At 39.3% G+C, this 17,835-nt stretch overlaps 1 protein-coding gene across 1 annotated transcript in view; it reads left to right on the top strand.

Annotated features, from left to right (window-relative positions):
• The window catches only part of LGR5 (leucine rich repeat containing G protein-coupled receptor 5), a 223,604-nt gene that overhangs the window by 132,531 nt on the left and 73,238 nt on the right, over positions 1–17,835 (top strand). The window contains exon 5 of the mRNA XM_073620041.1: positions 13,623–13,838. Coding sequence (XP_073476142.1) covers positions 13,623–13,838 — 216 coding nt within the window. The remainder of the gene's footprint in view (positions 1–13,622; positions 13,839–17,835) is intronic.

Here is a 17,835-nt window from a genome sequence, read left to right as displayed (position 1 = left end):
TGTAAGGGCTTTTAAACCGTTACCTATGGACAATTGTAGGTACCGTAGTTTGTTGCCATTTCACAGGCGTGCGCAGTTTGACATCTTGACTTGTTTGGTATCCATTTACTTGATGCAACATCAGCTTTTATATTTTACCAAAAATTGGGTGTTATGTTTGTGTGCACTAGAATTCATTTAAGTGTGTTTTTTTCCTGAAAGCTTGTGCTTGATAAATGCTGCACAAATATTGTACGACATAAGAAAATTGAAACAACCACCATTTTGTTTTCCAGGGCTTCTGCTTTCAGAAAATATATAACGTATGAGGGTTCTAAGCAACTTTCTAGCAATAAAATGCTGATTTTAACATGTATATGAAAAATTTTAAAATTGCCCCAGAGAGCAAGCGGTTAAAACATCTATCATTAAGAAATTAAGATTAACATTGCATGACTATTAAGAAAAAACTGTTACACTGTAGTTTATACTGTATTTAGTTGCAGATTTTTTACTTTGTTTCATTTTTTAAGATGCAAGCTCTGCAGCTGTTGTTCCCATTTTTCTGTCACTACTTGGAGAGTTACGGACATGGAACAAGTCTGTGTATATTAGGTGTCCTGAGGTGTCACTGGCTGTATGCTTGTTCTGGGTCAGTTGCTCAGGAAGAAAACAAGTATAATAATCATCACCCCCAAAGCTTACACTTTTATATACAAGTCATTGGTTGCAGTTTCAGTATTAAAATCCTGATCAGTTCCCTATAAAGCCCCAGTGACTTCACTCTTGTCTCTGTACAACGGGTCCTAGCACACGTGGCTCCTCTCCTGTACCAAGATACCCCTCTAGTGTGTGCTGTGTGTGTGTAGAACTGCAAGTCCCGCTTGCCCTACTGGTGTTTTTTCCTTTGTCCATAGCAAAATTAGTCCCCACATGCTCTACTACTCACTGTAGAAATACAAGGCCCATGAGTATCCCTCTGGCATGCTTCTTACTTTGTAGCCCACAGGTGTCTGTTCTGGGCCTACAGATACATGATTCTCAGTTTGCTTGCAGTCTCTGTCTTGCTTCTGTGGAAGTACATATGTCACTGACCCACATGCCCCATTTGCTGAACTCACTTCTGTAGAACTAAAAATACCAGAACTCCCTCCTGATATATTTTCTTTGTCTCCTCTTTTAGACTAATTTGGGTTTACTGGAACAGGTTGGGACTTTAAATGAGACCTAGGTCTCCATCCCTATGCATACTAGAAACTGGAGAAGTGGGACTTTGAGTGAGGTGTGCAAAAAAGACCAAGGGATCAGTCACTATATAACAAAACCATTTATTGATTGACAATAGTCAGGTGGCACAGTATAGTTCCAAAAGTATACATAAAACCATCATAGGTACATGTACATCCTTGCATATATACACATGGTAAATGTAGGTAACAAAACCCAAATGATGCAGGGCAAGAAATGATTGAAAGATTACAATATCCATAAAATGCACAAGGTCACAACATTGCTATATAACACTCAATAAAAGATATGGTGCATGTGGTAAGTCCGACGCGTTTCGTGTATCAAACACTCTTCAGGGGCAATTAAGCACCAACATCTAAAAGCAAGGAAAACAAAAAATCCAAATAATAAAAAATAATAGTGCATGAGGAAAAAGTGGGGTATGCATAAAGGAGAGGCTAGAAGGCCACACATCCCAGATGTATACTCACTTGACCAGAGAGTGTGGACCACCATGGGTTCCATAGTCACAGGCCACCGACTGAGTCAGGTCCGGGAGCTGAGGGGGGAGCACTCAAAAACAGGGGGGAGAGAGAAAATGCCAGGCGCACACAGAAGGAGTCCCCATAAAGTAATGTATCCACACTGGTATTGAGATGAGAGGAGTGAGTCTGTGGTAATGATAAAGAGTAATGTATATAAGGTATGCTCCTGGGCTAGCAAAGGCCCCCAATCCCAGAGTAAATGTGAAGAGAATATTAGCATATGATACCCTCTTACCTAGGTGATGGATGATGGCCATACATGTAACCTGCCTCTCTTTTAGACTAACAGCCACATCCTTTGCTAAGCACTGGAGACCAACAGCCACTTGTAGAAATTGTCTAAATCACATCAATCTTCAAGAAATATATATTTGACTTTTTTTTAAAGTGAGAATATGGCTATACACCTAACTAGCCTTTAGCATGTATGTTTCTGAGCTGTAGTATTACTTTGAACAGTGGTATCAGCCCTGCCCAGTTCACCTTTGTGAAGTACAGATCACCTCCCCTCTATGTTATAAAGGAGAAGAGAGGGAGAGGTGTTCTGTAATCCTCGCACAATTTCTTGTTCAAAGGGTGACAATGATGCTCCCCCACAAATCAGTAGAGTGGGTAACCATTGTCACCATTGGTCACGAAGTGTGTTATTGGTAGGATCACAAGGTAAAAAAAAAAACAATGTAATCACTTTCTTTTAGCCTCTAAATGCACCTCTATGTTAGCCTATGTGGCCATGCACACATAGATGTTTTGCAGGCATGTTAGAAGAGGAGCTTTTAGAGATCGAAAAAAACCCTATCACTTGTGTGTTCAGGAGAGGAGCATTTGCGCAGAAAGAAAACACTGAACGTGCTGAAATGCTAGAGTAAATTATTACTCTGGCCAGTGGAATCAATGAATGCCCAAATGCTTGACGCACCTAAATGTGTTTAAATGCGCTTAAATGTGTATGCAAAAGGTGACTTTAGGCGCATTTTAAAGGCTGCTTTTTCCTCCCCTGGTGCGTGGCGTGGTAGCTAGAGGAGGAATTATTAAGTAAATTAAGAGGCCTTAAACTACCGTATAATGAGCACAAAACAAACATTATTAAAACAAAACCAATTATGTCACAAAAATGTGTACACTATCACTTCCCTTAGAATCAACCACGTTGTCTAGCTGGAATCCTCCTCTGATCGGCTACAACCAGTTTCTACTACACCTTAAGCACAGGGAACTTCTCCTACAGGAGTCCGATGTATAAGGAACCTCCCCTCGTCAGAAGTACCCAACAATGGAAACAGTGTCATAGTGTAACTCTGTAAATTTATTGATCCCACAAATCCCCCCTCAAGTAATGAATTTACAAATTAAAATTCTTTAAAAGCATATAAAAAGCATGTAACACTTTGGATCATTGCTCATTCTGAATGTGGGGTTCTCACTGCCCGTAGGGTCACTGCTTGCGGTGATTCTGGGTTGAGCAACACTCTCACTGACTGACACTGTAGCCGTGTGGTCACGCCCTAACGCATATCGTCATAGACTTCATCAGAGGGCGTGGCCACACAGCGCAGCTGTCTCAATTTATGGGCAAACACTCAGGTTGTTAACCCTGCATGCACCCAACATGTTATAAGATATCACAAACATTAGAAGACATGTGGTGTGTTTAAAATACATCGGTCTGCTGCTTAATCAATACCCTAGTCTCGACCTAACAACTGCATCTCTTAAGGAGGAACAGAGCAGCTATCTTGCAATTTGTTACTTTCATATATCCTCTGCCAATAATAAAGTAAAAACTTGAATAGAGACATACAAATGTCTCTATAGTAAGGAAGGTATCAGCTTATCCCCAATCCAAATTGTTCCACATCACATGTGTTCATGAAAAATCATACTATTATATCACTATATAAAAGTGCCATCACACATGCACTTGCCACAAAAAATATACATACAGTAAAACAAATACAGTTTACATGAAATAAAATAGTCATTATTGAAACAGTTAGGGTCTAGTTCAACATTCATACCTTCGGGGGTTAAAACAAACATTATACTCATTAAAACCACATATATATTAAAGGTAAATATGCATTCTGTCTGTAAAATAAAGTGGTTCTAAAGGCTCGAGGTTTTTTTACCCTAATGCATTCTATGCATTAAGGTAAAAAACCTTATGAGTGCAGCCCTTCCTCCTGAGCCCCAGTGATGTGCACAAGAGCAGCAGCTCTCCGGGGTTTCTCTGTCCTCATTGGCTCACACAGAGCAGCCAATGTTAATCACAGCCAGTGAGCCAACGGGGAGAGAGTGGGGGCATAATCAAGCCACGCTGTGTGTGTGAATGGACACACAGAGCACGGCATGGGAGCGAGCCTGCTTGAGTGCCCCATAGCAAGAGGCTTGCTATTGGAGGCACTCTGCAAGGAGGAGGAGCCAGGATGACTGGTGGGGGACACAAAAAGAAGTAGATTGAAGCTGCTCTGTGCAAACCTGCTAGCACTACTTGCTTCCACTACCTGCACAGAGCAGGTAAATAGAACATGATTGTTATTTTTTTTTTTTTTTTTAATCTTTCCTTTAGAAACACTTTATATGTGCTTTTGTTTTTCTAAGGCTATATCTGACATATTTGTTAAGAATTTCAGAGGTAGTATATTTATATGTTTGCATTTTCTCAAACACTGATGATATGCAGTGCTGAAAATCAGTAGGGGTTTGTAAAAGTAATTTAATATATTTTAGCTTAATGTTCTGAATGGCATAATAATCCCTTTCCTGGAAAACCACACGTCCCAAGACTATTTTTCCAGATTTTTTCATCACTGGGGGTTCCTTACACAAGGTTGTATCATATCTCTAAATCACAAAATGAAGACCCACCATTGGTGGTATAAAAAGCATGGTGTCCAATAACTGCATTACGGAAGAATGACAGTAATCAGTGGGAATGCTAAACAGCTGGTTAGCAGCCGTGAGATGGAATGATAAGGCTTAGAACAGAAAAGGCACTATGGTTAAAGGAGGAAAATTGGTGGAAAACTAGGATTGCTTTGTTCATTCAAGCTGGTCTGTGCCCCTCACATAAAGGTGTGTAATTTTTAGGTTCCTGTTTCATGCTGTTCACCAGGTGTCTCTTGCATTACAGATTTGCACAAGGAATGCAATTTCTGGAACAAGTTAAACAATTAGTACGACAGTGGATGGGGTTAAGAGCTTTAAGGCAACAAAGTAACCTTCACAAAACTTCCGCCCAAATGGATGCTTTTGTTAGATTCTGCATTTGAAGTTAGCATGGTTTTGTGTTCATTGTGTAGTAGGATATGAGAAGATCAGGTAACCCATTTAAAGACAAGAGCAGCTGTGAAATGGTAAATGGTAAACGGCAGTTAACTCACTATCTCCGCTGCTATCTTGTCCTTTGTTACTCCCAGAAATTAGCTGCATTTCTCTGGTATAGAAACATTCCTTAGTGCAAATGAGCTCCAAACTCTCCAAACAGATACAATGTAGCCTGGAGAGAAACAAGTGTAAGTGATATAGGAAATACATTTGCCTGTTGCGCTTAAATAGTTTTGGCATACTACCCAACCTCTTATTTATGTTAATTGTTAATAATATTATGTGTGCTGATAATGAAGGTAACAGTAGACATATCTTCAGCTCTTTACATCTATGTTAAATATAAACTAAAATAAATGTAGAAGTGGTAATGTTAAAAGGTGGGGCTACCCAAAAAGTGTTCCTTCAGTTACATGGCGTATGGTAGATTAGGTCACCCAACGACTTCTCATTACTTTTTCCTGTCATAGCTCAGTTCTTGCCGATGCTGTAATCTTGCTTCTTTTACTACAGGACAGGTGTTCCCTCTCCTCTTCTTTCGTTATTTTATTTCAATTAAAAATCCAACAGGGCAAATCAGATCCTTATGTAATTGCTGCAAAAGGTCTGCAGGTCTGGCAGCTGTATTCCAGAGATTTTATCAGGTACACCTGTTAAATTGCTTGGTAACAAAATTTGCTAATCAGCCATTCATATGGCAGCAACTCAATGCATTTAGGCATGTAGACGTGGTAAAGACAGCTTGCTGAAGTTCAAACCGAGCATCAGAATAGGGAAGAAAGGGGATTTAAGTAATTTTGAACGTGGCATGGTTGTTGGCACCAGACGGGCTGGTGTATATCACAATAAATGATTTAAAGTGGAATTCCAGTCAAAAAATCTAAATGTACCCTTCATTTATTTGATAAATAACATAAACATTTGTGTTATGCACTTTTTGGATTGCTTAATGGCTGATTAGAGAAAACTGTCTAACCAAGCCATTCAGCAACCCTCAATGTGACCGACAGCGTTTGATCTGTGCAGCTGAATGTCGCTGCTCACTGATACTTCCATGTAGCATTGTCAGGCGCTGCCAGCCAGATCTGCCCTGACCAGCACCATCTGAATAGCATGCAGAATTATGCTCATTCACGAGCGAGCTCTGACAGGAAACAGCTTTCCAGAAATGACGCTCTGCAGCTCTGCTCTGTAGCTCTGTACACGCCCACCAGCCACCTTTTATTTCACAAAGCATGGGGATCGTGATCATGTGACAGGGAATACTTCAACCTGAAAAAGGTAGAAGAACAGAGATTTTTGTATTTTCGGGGGATATAGATCCTGTTGTATTGCAATAATAACTACATCTAACAATGTAACATCTAATAAATTCAAAATACTAACCACAACATACAAAGCCATTCACAACTCTGCCCCGAGTTACATCACCAATCTTGTCTTCAAATATCACCCAAATCATCCTCTCCGTTCTTCTCAAGACCTCCTGCTCTCAAGCTCTCTCATCTCCTCCTCCCATGCTTATCTCCAGGATTTTTCCAGAGCCTCTCCCATCCTCTGGAACTCGCTACCTCAACCTGTCCGGCTATCCCCTACTCTTGCTACCTTCAGGCGATCCCTGAAAACTCATCTCTTCAGGAAAGCCTATCACGTCTCCAACTAATCTCCTACTACTTCCATCAGCTCATTCCCCACAGTTACAACCTTTTGTACCACCTGCCCCACCCTATTAGATTGTAAGCTCTTCTGAGCAGGGCCCTCTTAATCCTCTTGTATTTTATTGTATTAAAACTGTATTGTCCCAATTTTATATTGTAAAGCGCTATATAAATCCTGTACAGTAATAATAATAGGGCAGTAAGGGTTTACAACCACTTTTCTCCATTATTTCTGTGGACTGTGCTTTTGGTTTTGTGGGATCTCATGTGGATGGTCTACATACTCAGGTTGAAAAAGAGAAATATGGGATGACAGTGACACTTAGGAATGAGCAACAACCAGCAATTTAAGCGCTTTACAAATAAAGAGAGACAATACAGTTCCAATAGAATTGAAGACCAAAAAGGTTAGGGGGAACCTACTCATGAGAGCTTACAATCTATAGAGAAGGAGAAATGATACCAAAGGTAGTAGTTGTTGGTTGTCATAGATTACTCTGCATCATAGCTGCACAATCTGTGGGCCAAGACAACAAATAGTCTACATAGGTTTCAGACTGATAGAAATGGAATTTCTTCAATAGCTTTTAATAAAAAAACATAGCTTAGGGATCCAATAAAAAGAGTATACTTATAGTTGCAGGTTCTGCAACATCATAAAATGTGGAGCTCTGCAATATTGCTGTATGCGCCATATTCTTGATAAAAGCCTATATTCATTTCAAACTGTCATCAGTTTGAGAAAGTTTGAGATGGGACAGGGACAAAAATGGCAATGAAGACCTAAGAGAATCCAACTATTCCATTCTTTAAAGCTTTCTTTGAAGATCCACTGTAAGTAGATTTATGTAAAATTGGGCTTTGTAAATTTTTTAGCATATACTTCAGACATTCAGACGTAATAAGCATTGCTGTCCCGTTTCATTGTGTGCAATTTATTTACTGTCGGCAATTCACATAGGCATGTTGGTGTCAATGTGAGCTCATGTAGGGAGTTGCAGGATCAAAATGTTCTGGAAGTACAACAACATTTTGGATATGAGATGTAGCACCTGTATTCTGATAAATCCATAAGAATTGTGGTGGATTAAAAAGAGATATCTTATGATTTAGCATTAAAACATTTAGAAACAGATAATTACATTTGTATGTACAAATATAGTTTCTATAGTTGTTTATTGTTGGAGCACATGGGGAAATCCTAATCAATTCCGAAGTTTGATACACAGAACACAAGTTTTTTATTGTGAACATGTGTATAAGGTAGTTTTTTTTTACCTTAAGACAAAGACCACACACATATATGCAGCCACTCGTGTGCATTAATGCCAAACGGCTACATACATGTGGCCCTGTTAAAACTACTTACCATGCTGAGAGCACACTCCCAGCTAGGTAGCCGGCACGTACCGGAAAGCTCCCGATGCATACTAGCGATCGGGAGCTTTCCGCTCATGTGACTCTGTGTCAGCCAATCACAGCAGTCACATGACCCGAATGCCCACCTCCGCCTCGGCCCTTTAAGGGTTCTAATAGCCCTTATGGGTCAGCAGGAAGGGGTTGATGTATTCTCTGCATTAAGGTAAAAAACCTTCTGTGTGCAGCTCCCCCCCAGCTCCTCCTTATACTTACCTGAGCCAGATCTTGATCCAGTGCTGTGCTCAAGAGCTCTCTCCATTTTCTCTCTCACTGGCCATGGAGGAGGCAGCAGGAGCCATTAGCTCCCGCTGCTGTCAGTCACAGCCTGTTAGAAGAGAGCAGAGAGCAGGGTGGAGTCAATGGGCCCACAGAGTGCAGCTCAGGATTGAACCTGCTGGAGTGCCCCCATAGCAAGCAGCTTGCTATGGAGCACTGGTGGGGGATGCCAGAAGAGGGCTGATCTGTCCAGTGGGTTTGCAGGTAAGTATGACATGTTTGGAATTTAAAAAAACAAGAGGGAGACTTTAGAAACACTTTAAAACAGACAAAGAAAAGCCCAGAATGCTCCATGTAGTGATGTAACAGAGATTTCTGCCTTGGGGTACATCTGATGGAAACATTTAAACATTTCAGCCTGTCCTTGACCACTTTGTTGACAGAACATTGACTTGTTTGGATTTATAATCTGCATTTTAACAGCAAACACTTGTCAGATTTTTGACACCTATATTTCAACCGCTACAGAGACCTTGTGAGTTTTCCATAGAGTTGGTGTTACAGGAGCTCTGTTGCCAGCTGTGTTTTCTGCTATTCACGAGTGCTTAGACTACAAGATTGAATCAGTTGCTCATTCAGTCCTTTTACAGTTCTCCTTTTAAGCCTCCATGAATTTTCATTGTATATGTATTAAATAAATGCATGTTAAATGTTCTAGACACATAAACTACTTATATTTAATGTTTAGTAGGTTTTAGTAATTTAAATTAGTTAAATGTGTTGGTTGGTATTTGTTACCAGGACGTTTAGCGGTTACTGAAACAAATACTCCAAGCTGGAGGTTTAGGAGCATAGGTTACAGCTATAACAGCTGTTCCTTGATTTGATAGGAACAGTGACCAGAAACACCTTCCCCAAATCCTGTAACCACTTTGCAGCCCATCATCTCTCTGTTGTGTAACCATAAAAACACCCATACATGCTTAAAAGACTCTCATTCTGTTTTATTTAAGTCTCTGAGTAGAGGGAAGGCTCTGTGCAGCTCAATTTGGTTCCCTGCTCTTTCAATTAAAGTGTTTGTAAACAATTTTTTTCAGCTTTGGATAAAGTAAGGGGATAGACCCTTTACTAAGTTATTATCGCTGCCTGTGTCCCCTCTAGGGAGATTCACCCTTTGTCCTGGTAGCCATTGTCCCTGAGACAGATAGTAAGAGGAAATCCAATATTTTACAGTTGTCATGAGTGCAAGAGGTAAGGAGCAGACTTCCAATGGGGACACATGTCCCAGTGACAGCTGCCTAAGATGATATTTCTTCTAACTTTGGGGACATTCCCTCTGCCTTCCTGTTGCATCAGTGGGTACAGACAGCAAAAAATAACCTGAGTTTTGTTCAACCTCTTCCTACTCTATCCAAAACTGAAAAAAAGTTTTGGCTATATACTGTAATTAATTAGAGAGTGTCTTGGTAATCAAGTAACCATTATAGGTGCTGAAATGGTTACCATCCACCATAACAATAAAAAACCTGCATGGATGTCAATAGCAATTATTTTCCTGTGCCCCAAAAAGAGTGAACCTCTTATGTGTTTACTGAGCAAGGTTAGACCTACAATCTTATGCCCATCTCCGTCATTTACTTTGGGCCTCTGGGACTGACTAAGCATTCTATTTAACTTTAAATCTCCTCATGGTCCCTTGACCCAAATATTGAACAACCCTGTCTTTACCCCAGGTCTTACCCCCAACAATTTTCAATTGTGGACAAATAGGGGGGTTCTTGACAATTTTTGTAATGGCCAGGGCATGTTGTCCAAACAAACTTTACAAGACAAACATCAGCAGCCAATAGCTGAACACCTGTTAAATGCAAACAAAGTATTTCATTCAGACCCTTCATTCAGTCACTCAGATGTGACTAACATGAAATCAATGGAACATCTATGCAAAAATACAGACAAGATTCCAGGACAAATTTCTGCAATATAATAAATTACCATGTACGGTAAAGTAGGAGCTGGCCCTTTTGACATCTAAGTCCTTTAGAAACACTTCCATTATTGAAGCCAATGACAAAGTGCTTTAAAGATGGCATATGGTACCTACAAAAATAACGTCTTGTGTCCTAGGTGCCTCACCTTTGTGCTTCAGGGGATGTGGATAGGAAGGCACAGAATATCATATATGGTGGACATGAGTGAGAGTTAGGAGCTTCTGGATCAGAGTCTATAACTTTATATAACTTTATCCTTGACTCAGATCAACATCAAAAAATACTCCTGCAAGCCTTATTAGGCCAACCAATAGAGGATGTACTGAAACATGCCAAAAAAATCCTTTATATTCTAAGCTGCTACGTTGAATGACAAAATGTCTTTATTTGAAAAAATATGGGACCCATGGATACAGTGCATTTCAGGAGAACAATGGCTAGCATTTTAAGCTGGACCCATGGGATAGATGAAGATGTGGGACACATCTCTAAACACACTTTTTCTTGTTTTCTCTACTTTTTCTCTACTTTTTTTCTACCTTTGTTTTTTCTTTAGTGTTTCTCTTCTCATTTTTAAGTATATCTAATCATGTATACTAAAGTTTATTCCGGTTTTGTTACCATTGTATATACTGTAAGTCCTTTTGATATAATGGTTTATTTTCTACATTAACATGAAGAATGGTTTCTTAATTCTGTTATGATCCTGGGACAGGATGTGAGCTTTGACTCAAAAAAACCTTGTGGCACATGTGTTTGCAAAATTTAACAACAATAGCAAAGATATATATGTTATTTTTTGTTTTTGAACTGCTGTATTCAAAACAATAGAAATTATCCTAAAGGGAAATGTAAACTTCTGATAGAAGGAACAGGGCTTACCTGCTAAATTGTTCCATTTTTATCTATTTTTTCTTACCCAGATATTGCTGTAGCGTGCCAGTGCACTCAGGACCAGGCAGAAGGGTAGGCAGACAACACAACCTCTGGATGTTTGGCAGTGGAGGGGAGGTCATGCAACAATGGCAGGACATGCAACAATACTGCTAAAGTGATTCAAACCTCATGTGGGGGTGGCACACTTTGGTCAGCTTGGGAGCTAAAAGACCCTGTTTCAACACTGACCATTTAATTTATCTAAAATCTGGAATTCTACTTTTGGTGATATTAGAGCTCCCTATTCCATGCTCACTATCTCATTCATAAAACCTGATGTAAAAAATGCCAGTACTAAGAAGTCACAATCAGATTCTAACCTGCCCTGGAAGTTTTTAATGTGATGCAGAATTAAGAGATTGAGGAAGTTTAACAGCAGATTTAAGTGTGCATGTTTCTCTTCTACTGACCCTCTATGGAGCTGTGTGTGCGTATTCTGCAGAGAATTTTGCAGAACTCACATTAAGGAACATTGAGTGAATTTTCTGACTTTAACTCAGTTGTTCTGTTTATCCCATAGTATTATTCCCTCACTGAATATGTTTATATGTTGCCTGGGACTGTTTTTTCAAAGCCCCCAACCCAACTAACACCTTTCACCTCTTGGCCTTACGACATGTTGCTGCTTTTGCAACATTTCCCAGTGAGTCAAAGGTAGGGGCAGGCCCTTGGTGCTCTGGCCTCCCAACAAATAGGTTGAATGATGCTGGGTATCTTTTACCTGGTTAAAATTGGTAGGTGGGTAAATCACAGTACCAGAAATAGGGTGAGTATTGCAGACAGAGCTGTTTTATTATTTTATACAAGAGGTTAGGCCGTCCTTTATTTATTTTTTTGCTCAAGCTAGACTAGTGCTGCTGTGCTTAAAAAAAAACATATGATGCTCACCATACTAAGCCTACCTGATCTGCAATGCAGTACTGCTTGGCGGTCCATTGGATCTGGTGTGGATCCAGAACCATAAGGATGGGTGGGAGGTTGTGGATCCCGTATGCACCTGTTTACAGCATCATACGTTTTGTTTAGCATAGCAGCACTTTTGAAAGGAACTTATCAAATGAGAATTGTTTTGTGTTTATGTGCACCTCTTTTTTGGACTTTCACTGGTCACATGCATAATATTTATTTGCACTATTTCTAGCACAGCTGCACCTGTGGAAGGCACCTGTGAAAGGAACCTTCCAACTAGAAATTTATGCTTTTTGCATGTGTTTTTTAAGTTTTCACTGGCTACATGCTTAATATATATTTTTTGTATTTTTTGATTCATTTTGCACTTAATTTTGTATGCACTATAGTTGCACTATATTGTATTTATGCAGGCTGTCAGTGCTGTGGTACTCATACCCTTTTTTCCAAATGAAAACACCTGTCTATGAGCATAAAGTGGAACGCACATTTAAACATTGTATCTTTTGCTTCAAGTTGCACTTTACTGCTTCTAAACAAAAAGGCAGTTAAGCATCTGCCCACGTTTGAAGCTGTAATCCTAATCATTTTGATTGATCTTTTCAACGGGTTCCCTGATATGACAACATCTGATAGTGGGCTGTGTTGGGGAGCCAAAAGCACACTTGCTGGATCCTCTTCTACTTCCAGAACCTTTGGGTATATGTCATGAATGCATCAGCATGCTATCATGTATTTGCTCTGTGTTTTTCCTGTTTTGTTTGTTTTTCTATGGAAAAAAACTCAGTGGGAGGCTAGTTTGGAATCATGGTCATTGGTCCTCTTTTGAAAATAATGTCTTAACTAATTAGCTTCTTCCATTGAAAAGGTCTTTGCTGGAGTTCAGGTCAAATGTCGTCATTGTTCTTTCATGACAGAGACACATAGTGGGCACTTATTGATACTGATTACTCCATGCAAACTCACATTTCATGAGTAAATAATCATTCTGCTATGTATGACAGTTTACATCTACGCCTTTACAACTAAGAGTTTCAGATGCCAAAACATTGTGTAAGAGTATACATTTTTGTTTATCCAGTCCCGTAATTTTTAATATTTAGCTGCATCCAGTATCACACAAAAATAGTTCACTGGCAGGATTTTGGAGTTGCTACATATAGTGCTCGATTAAACAAAATAGACACAATAATATAGCTACTCAATCTCCATATTTGTTACTATAATTTTTGGTTTGGTTCTCTCTTAAAACCTTGTTGGTCTACCATGATCGAAGGGAACAATGCAGAGATAGTATTTATCAATTTATTTCAATCCACAGGGGATCCATTGCTCTGTTTACATTTTGTCACCACATGAGTATGTTGTTCTGATCTTTTAATGACATTGGGTATACTTTGTTCTTTCTCTAGGCGCCTGGATGCCAACCACATCAACTATGTGCCACCCAACAGTTTTAATGGTCTTCTTTCTCTCCGTCACTTGTGGCTGGATGACAATGCCCTGACTGAGATTCCAGTGAGGGCGCTGGAAAGTCTGTCAGCCTTGCAGGCCATGACCTTGGCGTTAAACAAGATTCACCACATTCCAGATCATGCGTTCAGAAACCTGTCAAGCCTTGTAGTCCTGTGAGTTTACTTTAATATATTTGCATTTCAGATCAGATATAATTACTGAAACATAATTCTCTGAAGAATTTGTAGAAACAATATATATTATTGCTCTCTGATCGTGATGACTAAAGGATTACCACTGAATCAATGTCATCAGGTGTCTAGAGGAAAAGGAGTATGTTACAACACCAGCAAGTCACCAAAGAATATAAATTACATATGAAATGCCTTTCAAACCACCAGTGTGAGCAAAAAAAATAATAATAACCAAATATTTAAATGTATATTTAATAGATAAAATGTTTCTGTTGCATTAGAATTCAGCTAAAAGTTTTTTTTTGTTTTTTTTTTTAGTGATGGAAATAGCGTGGAAGGTTAACAAATTCTGGTGTTTATTGAAAACGTTTCTCTTCACTTCCTGCCAAGTGACAAGCTTGTCACTAGGACAGAAGGCAAGAGAACACAAGAACATAGGTTCTAACCCTTCCTCAGTATTTCCCAAACTGTTTTTGACAGGTCCCTCTCCCCACTTATGGGAGACAGCGCAGCGGCCCCATCCCTCAGAAGTTCACTTCCTCCTTCCTCCACTGCCGGGCCGATTTGAAAACGCATGCGCAGTAGGGAACCCTTTCGTCTTTACTGCTGGTTTCCCTTAGTGGAGATGGCGGCAGCGGCACTTGACAGCCGATTGGAAAATTGGCTGGGGTACCGACATCGCGGGCTCCCTGGACAGGTAAGTGTCCATGTATTAAAAGTCAGCAGCTACAGTATTTGTAGCTGCTGACTTTTTTTTTTTTCCCCCAGGTGGAACTCCTCTTTAACCACTTCCAGCCCAAGGACGTCATATGACATTTTGTCTTTCAGTGGTGATATCTGAATGATGCCTGCAGCTGCAGACATCATTCAGATATCTTCTTTTTCAGCCGGCGATTATGTGCACTGTAAGAATGATCATAGCAGCAGTTCAGCGTTCATTGTTCTTAGATCCCCGCCCTCCAGTGCTTCTCCAGGCTCGCCCGTGCGATTAGGGACCCAGAGAAAGAATCCGCTGCCGTCGGATGAAGAGCATAGACGGTTATGGCGTCACATGCAGGCCCGGATGTAAACAAAGCCAGGATCTCGGCTGGAAAACATCAGATCTTTCTTTTTTTTTTTTTTCATCTGATGCTTTCCACCCTGGAGGAGAGATGTGGGGTTTTATAGACCCCACATCTCTCTATAAAGAGGACCTGTCACACACCATTACTATTACAAGGGATGTTTACATTCCTTGTAATAGGAAAAAAAAAGATAAAAAAAAATGAAAGAGAATATGTAAAAATAAAAAAATTAAAGTAAAATAAACAATAAAAAATAAAATTTAAAGTGCCCCTGTCCCCGTGTGCTTGCGCACAGAAGCGAATGCACACATAAGTCGTGGCCGCATATGTAAACGCCAATCAAACCACACATGTGAGGTATTGTCGTGTACGTTAGAGCGAGCACAACAATTCTAGCACTAGACCTCCTCTGTAACTAAACTGGTAACCTGTAAAAAAATGTAAAGCGTCACCTATGGAGATTTTTAAGTACCAAAGTTTGGCACCATTCCACAAGTGTGCGCAATTTTAAAGCATGACATGTTGGGTATCTATGTACTCAGTGTAACATCATCTTTCACATTATAGAAAATTGGGCTAAATTTACAGTTTTTTTCCTCCAAAAAACGTGTTTGAAAAATTGTTGAGCAAATAACGTGAAACATAAAAAAGCATGACATGTTGGGTATCTATTTACTCGGCGTAACATCATCTTTCACATTATAGAAAATTGGGCTAAATTAACAGTTTTTGTCCCCAAAAAACGCATTTAAAAAATTGTTGCGCAAATACTGTGTGACATAAAAAGTTGCAACAACCGCCATTTTATTTCCTAGGGTGTCCGCTAAAAAACATATATAATGTTTGTGGGTTCTGAGAATTTTATAGCAAAAAAATTATGATTTTTACATGTAGGAGAGGAGTGCCAGAATAAGGCCGGTAGGAATGTGGTTAAAGTAGTACTCCAAGAAAAAATAAGATAGAACAAATAGCATATTAAAGATAAAATAACAAAAACTGATTTTACTGCAATATTTAGCTTTAATCCAGGGATTTTCTGCACAGTACTTTTTTCTGCCACTATATGTCCTCAGTTTGATCTCTGCTATCATTCAGCCAACTACTTTTGAGCCCAGATTATCATGAGTCCTGGACAGTGAAATGAAAAGCAGTACAGTAATGAGCTCAAAACCCCCCTCACCCTGCATTCTCTTCCTACCAGCATGCTTCTTCTCAGTACCTAACCTGACTGGATCCTTGTACATTTTTTTTCCCTCTCACACTCCAGCTCCAAATATACAGCGACTGCAGCAGGGCTGATACCAGGTCAAAATGAGATACTTAAAAAAGACATTTTATACTGTTCTAAATAATTACAGGGCTGCATTAATTTGTGTCTTTTATATCTGCTTGGAGTTCAGATTTACCCATTTGTGGACATTGGCTGTCCCATACACACGCAAAAAAAAAAAAAAAACATCTTTGAAATACACTTAGTTTACCCTAATCAGCCATGATTAACTCCACCTTTACCTTCTCCACTTCACAATTTTTTTCATGTTTATATCTATTTTTTAACAATTAAAATGTTTTTCCTTTTTTTATATTCCCTTTGTTGATAATATTTTCTAATGTTGCCTAGGAAAGTCTTTGCTACATTCCTACAAAAGTCTTTGCTATATTTTCTTTAAAAAAAAAATTGTAATGCTGCATAGCAGAACCCTAATTTTAGCATTATTTTAAATAGGACAAACTATATATAATAAAACTATACTTTTTATCTAACACTTTTTATTTACAGTGATTTTTTTTTAGCTGACACCGATCAAAGTAAAAAAGTGAATTTGTTTAAATTTTTATCTTTGAATTGCATAAAGATATTAATTCAAATTGGCAAGACAACACCAACAAAAGAAAGCCTTGTTTGTCCTAAAAAAAATGATAGATTTTTTCTTTGTTATGTCCACCCATTGATGCAGGTGTCACATACACAGTATGTGCATCACAGAAGTAGGCTTTCTTTTGGCACAGAGACTGAACTATCACTGATGATCAGAAGCCTGGAAGACCAGCTCTCGATCACATAATTGCTGTGATAGCCTGTCATTGGCTATTACAGTGATCATTCAGCAAAACCCACCCCTGTACTCTATCTTCTGAATGAAGAAAAATAATTGACTCTTTTTCTCCTAGTCAGAGGCGAAGAATGTAAAAAAAAAGTCTGTGTATAAAAAAATAATGAAACAAAGATAAAATAGCTAGATTAGGGCTTGATCCAGGTTAGTGATAGGGTCAGTGTCAGGGTCAGTATGTTTTAGGTAGTAGGTAGTTTAATGGTGGTGTGTTTGGGATAGGATAAAAAAAAAAAAAAAATGTGCACTATGGTTTCCTGTCTCTACTACGGGTATATCAACAAATAATATACACAGACGTGGAATTCATTTTTGGATTTTATTAGTGGTGGGTCATGGTAACAAAAGCCAAAGAAATTAGGACATTTTAGGAAAATTATTTGTTTTACACTTAAAGTGAAATACTGAAAGTGTAAGCATAGTCCCATACTAACTAAGCCTAAACCTACACTCACCCCCATTCTAATCCTTTTCTATCTACCCTGTGAAAGGAAAGATCTTTATACTTATCTATTATGAGGGAGCTCCATTCTGGTCACATGATCAGGTCCCAGCGAAGGCTCAGTGTAGAGGAGGGACAGACGAGAATGGATGCCCCATAGTAAGCCTATGGGTGACATCATCCTCCAGGCTCTGCAGCCGTTGTTGGTGATCTCTCCTCTTCACTGAAGCCAGTTGCTGGAGAGATCATGTGACCGTTCTGGATCTCCTTTAGGTAGGTACAGGGTAGTTAGAATAGGCTTAGAATGGGGATGGAAGTAGGTTTAGGCTTACTTAGTATTTGACTATTTCTGAGTGGGC

Source organism: Aquarana catesbeiana, linkage group LG03, assembly GCF_042186555.1.
Source record: "Aquarana catesbeiana isolate 2022-GZ linkage group LG03, ASM4218655v1, whole genome shotgun sequence".
NCBI classification, from domain to species: domain Eukaryota; kingdom Metazoa; phylum Chordata; class Amphibia; order Anura; family Ranidae; genus Aquarana; species Aquarana catesbeiana.
This window is presented reverse-complemented; position numbering and strand designations above follow the sequence as displayed.